Below are 9,307 nucleotides of genomic sequence, written 5' to 3' on the forward strand. Positions count from 1 at the left end.
GAATTAATTACTATCAATAACGGGGTACACGTTATTTTAAATATAACTATAAATAAATAGAAGATAAAATTAAATAATTATAATAAACTAGTAAAATTAATGTAAGTTACCTGTGTATATTATTTTATAAGTAAAATATATGCAGATTATTAATAATAAAAAAAAAATGATTTGAAATATTAATACTTCAAAAACTTATATTAATTAATTACACTTTAGGATAATAAAATTAAAAAAAAGAAAAAAAAACATTTTCATTAAATTTGTCAATTTTTTATATAAACATATATATATACATATACGTATATTTATTATATTACATCCCACCACATAAAATTTACAAACTAATAAAAGATTTAAGTTATTTAATATACAATTTTAAGTGAATGTTTGATGTTTAACTAATTTTTTAAATAATCCATTTTCAATTAACATTAATTCATTATAATTACCAATTTCAACAACCTGACCTTTGTCAATAACTGCAATTTTATCTGAATTTTTAATTGTACTCAATCGATGGGCTATCGTTAATACCGTACGACCTTGAGTAGCTCGTTCTAATGCTTCTTGGACATAATTTTCACTTTCAGCGTCAAGTGCGCTGGTCGCTTCATCCAAAATTAAAATCTTCGGATTCTATAACAAGGTAAGTTTATTATTATTAGTATTTTTTTTTATTTTTAATCAACGATCAGTGCATTATAGGGCAATGAGACCAATAGCGAGAGAATTAAGAGAATTTTTAAGTTTCAGTAAAGAATTTAGTTATAAAATAGTGAAATACTAAATTTTGTAAATTTAATAGGCGTTCAAATATATGAAGAACTAAAAAAAAATTATTTTAAGTATAAAAAAAAATTAGTAATAAAGAGAAAAAAAAATTTGAGAAAAATTGTAAGAACCCATTAAGTCATTTTTATATGAATTTGAATAAATGAAATTTGCAAGAGAAAAAATTATAATTGTAATTCTCATTTTTTTTTTGTCATTTATCAAAGAAATTAATTATTGTCCGCCTATTGGTGACGTTACCCTATTTTTGAAATTCTTAATGAAACGGCGGTTTAATCATTTTTTTTTATTGGCACTTAATATTTTTCATTGGGTGCCGCATCGTCACTATTTATCACTCAGATTCTTAATTTTTGCATTCATAGTGTTATATTTAAAAAAAATTAATTTTTTGATATAATTTATAAATACTATTAATAACCAAGAATCAAAGATTACTTTTTCTTTACATTATTATTGTACTTCTAATTTAACACGAATAGACAACAATAATTACATTAAAAACACAGTTAATTTTTAGTCCCGCACTGTTAAAAACTTACTTTGAAATTGAAAGCAACTTAATTAATATTATTATCAAGATAAAATCAGTCATAAATACAGAATGCAAATATCATTATCAATTAAATTATTAAAATATTTAATTTTCATATTACTTTATATTTTCAAGTCATATATTTCATAGAAATTATGATCGCAATATAAAATTATTAAAAAAATCATAATTTTAATTGAAAATTTTTTTATTATTAGAATAATTAATTATTTAAATACGAAAAATTTCATACCAAGACTTGAATAACTTTATAATTATCAAAAATTAATTACGGGTTGAAAAAAAAATTTAGTAGTGTATATTTAAAATTTCGTGAATTTAAATCTAACTCAATACTTTGATTGATCTTAATTAATTGCCATGAAAATACAATGTGACTATTTAAAAATATATGTTCCATGTAATTAATAAATACATTAAGTTGAATTTAAAAAATCTTAAAAATATAGCACTATCTTCTTTTTTTTTAAATCTTAATTAGTTTTTGATGATTGTGAGTTTATATAGTCTTGCTAGAAAATTTTGCGTATTTAAAAACTAATTATACATAAAAAGAAAATTTGATTAAAACTATTGTGTTTTAACGATCGGCTTTAAAATTAATATTATTTATGGACAATAGAGAAACAATTATTAAGATAAAATATACCGTGATTTTAATTTTCATGATATTTATCACTTAAAAAATTTAAGTGATAATGTAAAAATAAAGTAGATAACTAAGTTAATTTATGACTTATAGTAATTTGTGAATAACAAATTAATATGCCTTAAATTTTAATGAAAATTTTCAACATTGCTATTTATAAAAATTTAGGATCTGAGTCATATAACGAAAAATTGTGTCAAGAAAACACGTGATCAGGAAAGCCGTTTTGTTAAAAATTTCAAAAATATTAATTATTATTAATATTTATAATTAAGTATTAAAATATTATTACTTTTATTAAAGCTCTTGCAATAGCAACTCGTTGTCGTTGTCCTCCACTCAAAGTAACACCACGTTCTCCAACGAGAGTATCCAATCCGTCAGTCATTCTTTGAGTAAATTCCAAAACATTTGCTAGTTTTGCCGCTTCAATAATATCATTGTCACTGGCATCATCTCTACCATAACTTATATTTTCTTTAATAGTACCATTAAATAAAACGGGCTCTTGTGATACAAATCCGATTTGTGATTTGATCCACGGTGGATTTAATTCCTTAATATTATAATTATCTATTAAAATATTACCAGATTGCGGATCGTATAATCGTAATAATAATAAAGCGATTGTTGACTTTCCAGAACCCGATGGACCAACGATAGCATTAACAGAACAAACTGATAAATTTAATGAAAAGTTATTTAATATCCAACAATCTTCTCTTGTCGGATATTTAAAAGAAATGTTATCAAATATTATTTCACCCCTCAATGGTTTGTCTAAAATTTTTCCTCCTTCAATAGGTATTTTTGGTTTACGATCTATATATTCAAAAAGTCTTGTACTTGCACCTAATGCACGATTTAATTCAGTGTAAAAATTAGATATACCACTTAGTGACATACCAGTATAAGCAGCATACAATAAAAATGCACTAAGATTACCAACAGTTATTGCTGCGTCTGATATCATAACACCACCGTAATACAATACAGATAAAATAATAGCATTACCCGTAAAACCAGTCAAACCAAAAAATATACCTCTATACAAACTTTCTTTGTAACATAAATTTAATAAATCATCAAGCTTTGAACTATAACGTTTTATTTCATTTTTTTCTTGTGCAAAAGCTTTTACTGTTCTTATATTACCTATTCTTTCTTCAGCTGTTGTATTTAGTACTGCTAAACTACTTTGAAGATCTTTTGATATTTTTTTAACAAAACGACCGTATACTATTGCTAAACCTGTTATTGGTGGAACAACTCCTAATCCAACACAAGCAAGTTGAGGTGATAAATGAAACATCATTGAAACACCAGCTAATGTTGTTATTGATGAACGTAAACCATCAGATACGTTACTTGTTATTGCTGAACTAACTAATTGGGCGTCACCTATAAAATTAAAAAAAATTAAAAATTCTATTTAACAACAGTAAATAAATTTATTCTTTTAACTGAATTTTATGAAATTCATTTGTGACTTGACACAAAATAATAATTATTAATTGTTGAATCAACGCAAATTAATTGTTTAAAATTTTTAAGATTTTATAAAGTTTTTAATTCAATCAAAGTATTGGCTTCAAAAAAATGTATATAAAAAATTTCATTTCAATCCAATAAAACTAAAAAAAATTATCGCAGTGATAAAAAATGTAATATCCCGTATATATATGTTTATATAAATTTTTTAACTAATGATATTTTTGAAACCTTTTTGACCAAATAATAATTATTACGAAAAAAATTTTTTGAAGTTGTGTCATAACGATAATGGCAAGAAACAAGTTTACTAAAAAAAATCAATCTCAAGTTTATTCAAATATTTATTGAGCATATAAATATTTTTGTTAAAAAGTAATAAGTATGTAAATTTAAACAGCTTTTTAAATAATATCGCTACTAAAATCTTGAACAATATTCAAGTTTAATGATCGAAATTATAATAAAATAGTTATATGTAAAATTGTAAAAAGTAGTTTAAAAAAAATAATAATTTGGAACTTTATATCGACAATTTTGAATGTTTTTGTAATATTTTTAAATGATAAAGTAAAAAAAAAATGATTTATTTCTGTAGCTATTAAAAAATTTAATTGGTTCTTTTTTTATCATTCTCTACTAATATCTCAAATTTCATTAAAATTTAAATGATATTGAAAGTAGCAGACATCAATTTCCTTGTTCTACTAAACAAGTTACTTGTGAGAATACTCTAAAAATGAATTAGTGGTACACTTGTAGCTGGAGGAAATTTAATAAAATTTTTTTAGTATGCACAAAAAAAAATCTTTATTAAAGTTATTAACATGGAATTTTTTAATTTTTTTTTCTGTAAGCAGTTTATTTAGAAGGAAAAGTTTTTTCATATCTGCTACTTTCAGTATTATACTTTCCAACGGTAATCCGGAAATCAACTGTACTATCTTACCCTGATTTAAAAAAATGATTTGGTAGAATTAAAAATGATTAAAATTTTAATTATTTCAAATAGTGTTAATCCTTTTCGAAATTGCATAAGATTGAAAATGATTAAAAAGACGTAAAAATTCTTAATACTTCCGAATACTTTTTAATACTAAAAAAATAATTGAATTTCTGTTCTCTCGTCAGGATTTAAAATGATTCATCAATATTAAAAATTTCTAATCCTTTCAAATCATTTTGTTTAATCAGGGTAATTATATTATTAAAAAAGTAAAAAAAAATTATAATTTATTACCAGACAGTCTTCCAACTAATTCACCGGTACTTATTTTATCGAACATGCCTGTTTCTTGGCTCAATATTGCAGAGTAAGCTTTTTTACGTAGACTTTGTGTTATGCGGTATCCAGAAGTTGACATAAAATATATTCTACCAAAATTACACATACCACCAATCATAAATACAGCAAGTAATACTATACTCAATTTATTTAAATTATCTTTTGTTTTATTCTTGTCTTCAGTATATATTATATCTATTATTTTTCCTAAACAAAATGGCACAGCCATTGTCACTGTTGATGATATTAATAATAGTGTTATTGCACCAGTTAATTTCCATTTTTCAGGTCTTGCTAATAACAATAATCGTTTTATTTCTGATTTATTTGGTATACGTTCTTTAGGTACTCCGCCAGATTTAATATCATTTAATTTAACTTTTGATGTGTTACTATAATTTATTTTAAATATATTTAGATTTTTTGTTTTATATATATTTTTATTATTAACTCTTAACGTATGGTAATAACATTTTAATGGTATATTTATTTTAATCCGTTGAAATTTACGCAAAAATTTAACACAACTTATCATTTTACCAGAATGTGTCATCTTTTTATATTATTTATTGTTAATAAATAATCATAAATAATCATTTATTTATTTATTTCAATAATTAGATTTAATTTTCCTTTTGAAAACATTTATTTCTGAAAAAATAAAAAAAAAACACTTGTCATTGTTTAAGAAATTTTTAAATGTATTAAATAATAATTACTGACGTAACTTTTGTTTTGTAAATAAATCTTTAATAATATATTAAATAATATTTATATTTATACACAGAATACTTACTCTTTTTATAATATAAATATATGTATATTAATATTTATTATTTACCATATTAGTTTATAAAATATATATTCTTTTTTTTATCGAATAAATTTAAATTTTATTTCAAGTTATCACTTTTCGAGGTTATTTTCATTCCTCTAAATGTACAACAGGTAATGCCTGCCCATCGATATATATGTATACATGTATATGGAGGTAATTATAAATTCATATTGCAATATTTACCGATAATTAATTCTCACTAATTTATCTTTAATTAAAAATCATTTTTAATAAAATAAAATTATTTCGAAAATAATAACTGATTATTAAATTAAAATTTACGTAATTGTTAATTAATCAAATAATTAATTAATTAAAATGATTTTTAAACTTTATTATTCAACATTTGAAATCATTATTAATTAAATATTACAATAAGAAAATGTGTAAGGGACGAGATATAAAATAAAATAAAAAAAAAAAATAATCATTTTTAAATTGCGTATAATATGATCAGCTGAAAAAATACTCAGGCAATATTTAATTAACTTTATGTATTTTACATGATATACTTTATACGAATTAATTAAAATAAAATTAAAAATATTGAGAAGACATTGTTGGGACATCTGGATCACTCCTCCATGTCCAGGTCCCCGAGTTCATCTTCTAAACCTTCTAAATCATCTTCGGTGAATAGATTTTCATTGATAGCTAATGCAGTAGCTCCTTCTCCAACTACAGTGACTGCAATAAAAAAATTTAATATTTTTTTATTGTTATTAAAACTAATAAATATTTAATTATTTATATAAATATATTAAAAAAAACTTACCGGAATATTCACCATTAACTTTATCATTATTAGGTTCATTTATAGTACTCTTTAATCTATCAGTTTGAGCAATTGTTATTCCAGCTGTATCTAGTTCACTAGCTTCCATTGCTAATTGATCCATATCGAGTTCACGGTATTCAATATTTTCAGTGTCTTCTTCGTGTAATGCATAGCTATCAATAGCTTCATCACCATCATCAATACCTATGTAAGTTATTTAAATTAATATACGGAACATTTTAAATTTATTTTTTATTAAATTAATTATAAATAATTACCATCTCCTGCAGCAAGCTCAGGATTGAAAAAGAACATTTCACGACCTGATATACCAACTTGTCGACCAGCTTTGTAATCACTACGTTTTTTCTCTTCATCTTTTTCAGCTTTTTCTTTCTTTTCTCTCAGCTTACGTTTTTTCCAAGCTAAGAAAGTCTCAAGCGTTATTTTTGTCTATAAAAAAAAAAAAAAAAAAAAAAAAAAAATTTATTAGAAATAAAAATAAAATTAAATAATTATTAATTACTAAAATCAATGAAATAATTATAATTACTTGATTAGGTCCTAAATTAGCTCGTTCTCTTTCAATCAAATCTTCAAGAGAAATTTCATCTTTTTTGTCTTCTTTCTTTTTATCTTTTTTAAGAACAAAACCTGGCGGTAATGCATGTCTGTAGATACATTTTTGTTTTGAAGGACATTCCCAAAACCATCCATATTTTGATTTCTCGACAGCTTCCAAGAAATGTTTGCAAATCTATAAATATATTTACTTTTATGTAAAATAATATTTAAAAAAATAAAATCATTTAAATATTTATAAATTTAAAGTTAAACTTCAATCAATGGCACATTAGTTGCACAAGGAAATTTATATGTAATATGAATATGCTAATAGAATTTGAATAAAATAAAATTTTTTTCATTTTTTACGAATAAATAGTGGACTTGTTCAATTCTTTCAAAATAATGTCAGATACTTATTTATCTTTGAGGACTTTTTTAAACGCCAACGAATAATTAAAAAATAACCATTTTTTAAGTTTTTTTTTTAGAATAATTAATTATCAAATGATCAAATTTAAATAAAAATTAATTTAACTCTCCACTCTGATAGCAAAAGTTTTACGTCATAAAGTTGTGATCAACTTGACGGCAACTCTACACTTTGTAACTGTTGGCTACAACAGTAATTTGACTTCAACTGTCTGGGAAAATTGGCGCCAATTTACTGCCAACTTGCCAATCAAGATATATAAGCAACTTCTGTTTCATGTTGCCTAAACTTATTTATTTTAACAAAAATAATCTTGAAAAAGATTTCAAGAATTTATTTATTTTTTAATTAATTTTGATTTTCTTAAGTGTTTTTTTGTTTAAAAGGCTCGGTTCTATCCTTGTTGTACTTACTGAGTAAATGGAAATTTCGTCTATGATTTTTTTTTAGCAAATTAATTTTTGGAAACTAAGAACACAAATTTCTAGATAAAAAGTATTACATCGAGCCTCGTTCTTACCTAAGAGAAAAACTTGTAGAAAACTAACTACGGATTTTTCCTAACATAAAATATAACTTTTTTCAAGCTTAAAAATTGTCAAATAATAACATTTTAGAGCTCTTTAAGCTTGAAAACAGCGGCAAGTTTTGTGACTAGCCTGCAGAGTTAACCATTTTCCAGATATTTTTTAAACTTATAACTTACAATGTCTGTAGTAGGTCTAACTCCTCCACTACCGTGTTTTTTCTCCACAACTTCTTTTAATTTATCTTCATCCCATTTATCCATCGTATCTGCTTCTTTGTCATCATCTCTCATATCACAATACAGTGATCTTTTTTCAGCTTTACGTTCAATTGTCAAGTCATGAGAAAATTTACATTTATCACCCTTGGCACATTGGCCTTGTTTGAAAAATGCACATACTACAGACTTGGGATCAGTACCTTTAACATTTAATTAATTAATTGATTAATTAAAAAGTACAATTATTAAAAAAAAAATTCAACAAATAAACAATAAAAACCTTTTTCAACTTTTTGAGTCTGCACGGGTTTAAATAATAGTGCCAACTCTTGTTGCTCTTTTAACTTCTTTTCTTTTTCAAGTTTTTTAGGGTCATCTTTTTTGGATCCAGCTCCAGGTTTCACCTGCTTTTCTACTTGCTGTATAAATTTTTGCTGTTTCGCACCTTTTTTATTTTTCAATCCGAACGTTTTATCCTGAAATAATAATTACAAAAAAAAATATTATTATTTAATAATAATAATAATAATAATAAATAAATATATGAAATATGTGTTTAATATTTAATTGAACAATAAATTAAAAAAAAAAATAAAAATAGTAAACGTGTAAAAATTATTATGGAGTATAAAAATACCTCAATAACTTTTTCCTTTTTCTTCAATTCCGTTTTTTTACTGGGAGCTGGTGCCTTTTTTGGCGGCATCTTGAGTTATGAATTTTAATTATAATATTTATAAAATAATAATTAAATAATTGTTCACGTTTTATTGTGCCGATTTTAGTGGAAAGTGAGCTGATAGCTGAAAAAAAACCATATTATTTTTTGGATAACCAATGAAAAATGTCACCAATGACATCTTACATCTATTATTCTTACTGATATTGACTAAAATGTGGCGGATCTGAGCCCTCAGTCACGCCTCTTGAGACCGGAATTAAAACTAGAGCGACTGACACGCCAGTCTATAGTCAAATCCTGCAAACAAGAAACCAGCACCAACGGGATAAAAACAAACCAGGGGATTCACACTACAGCTCTGGCAACGAATTCATGTAAAATACACACGATAAAACCAAAGTGCTAATATATTTGTTTAAATATTGTTTAATAAATAAAGTTTATATTTTTCATACCTTCGTTCACTTGTAATTATTTAATTAGTGGAT

General features: G+C 24.0%; 2 protein-coding genes across 2 annotated transcripts; both read right to left on the reverse strand.

Moving 5' to 3' along the window:
* Positions 1-247: 247 nt before the first annotated feature.
* On the reverse strand, positions 248-5,767 carry LOC103574232 (ATP-binding cassette sub-family B member 10, mitochondrial). Its single transcript, XM_014440038.2, has 4 exons — positions 5,573-5,767; positions 4,732-5,427; positions 2,293-3,401; positions 248-639 (listed from the first exon to the last, which is right to left on the reverse strand). The coding sequence occupies exons 2-4, from the start codon at positions 5,327-5,329 to the stop codon at positions 379-381; spliced, it is 1,968 nt and encodes a 655-aa protein (XP_014295524.1). The 5' UTR covers positions 5,330-5,427; positions 5,573-5,767; the 3' UTR covers positions 248-378.
* Positions 5,768-6,041: 274 nt separating this feature from the next.
* On the reverse strand, positions 6,042-8,990 carry LOC103569090 (zinc finger CCCH domain-containing protein 15 homolog). Its single transcript, XM_014440059.2, has 7 exons — positions 8,775-8,990; positions 8,418-8,613; positions 8,096-8,337; positions 6,946-7,149; positions 6,671-6,845; positions 6,390-6,596; positions 6,042-6,301 (listed from the first exon to the last, which is right to left on the reverse strand). The coding sequence occupies exons 1-7, from the start codon at positions 8,841-8,843 to the stop codon at positions 6,189-6,191; spliced, it is 1,206 nt and encodes a 401-aa protein (XP_014295545.1). The 5' UTR covers positions 8,844-8,990; the 3' UTR covers positions 6,042-6,188.
* Between the last annotated feature and the right edge of the window lie 317 nt (positions 8,991-9,307).

The sequence above is a fragment of the Microplitis demolitor genome, chromosome 4 (genome assembly GCF_026212275.2).
Source record: "Microplitis demolitor isolate Queensland-Clemson2020A chromosome 4, iyMicDemo2.1a, whole genome shotgun sequence".
Lineage (NCBI taxonomy): Eukaryota > Metazoa > Arthropoda > Insecta > Hymenoptera > Braconidae > Microplitis > Microplitis demolitor.

Coding starts and splice junctions, on each gene's coding strand:
- LOC103574232 (XM_014440038.2), bottom strand. CDS start 5,329: ATGACACATTCTGGTAAAATGATAAGTTGTGTTAAATTTTTGCGTAAA. Junction 3,402..4,731: donor ATTAGTTGGAAGACTGTCTG/GTAATAAATTAT, acceptor TTAATTTTATAG/GTGACGCCCAATTAGTTAGT. Junction 640..2,292: donor TTGCAAGAGCTTTAATAAAA/GTAATAATATTT, acceptor ACCTTGTTATAG/AATCCGAAGATTTTAATTTT.
- LOC103569090 (XM_014440059.2), bottom strand. CDS start 8,843: ATGCCGCCAAAAAAGGCACCAGCTCCCAGTAAAAAAACGGAATTGAAG. Junction 8,338..8,417: donor GACTCAAAAAGTTGAAAAAG/GTTTTTATTGTT, acceptor TAAATGTTAAAG/GTACTGATCCCAAGTCTGTA. Junction 6,302..6,389: donor AGTTAATGGTGAATATTCCG/GTAAGTTTTTTT, acceptor TTTTTATTGCAG/TCACTGTAGTTGGAGAAGGA.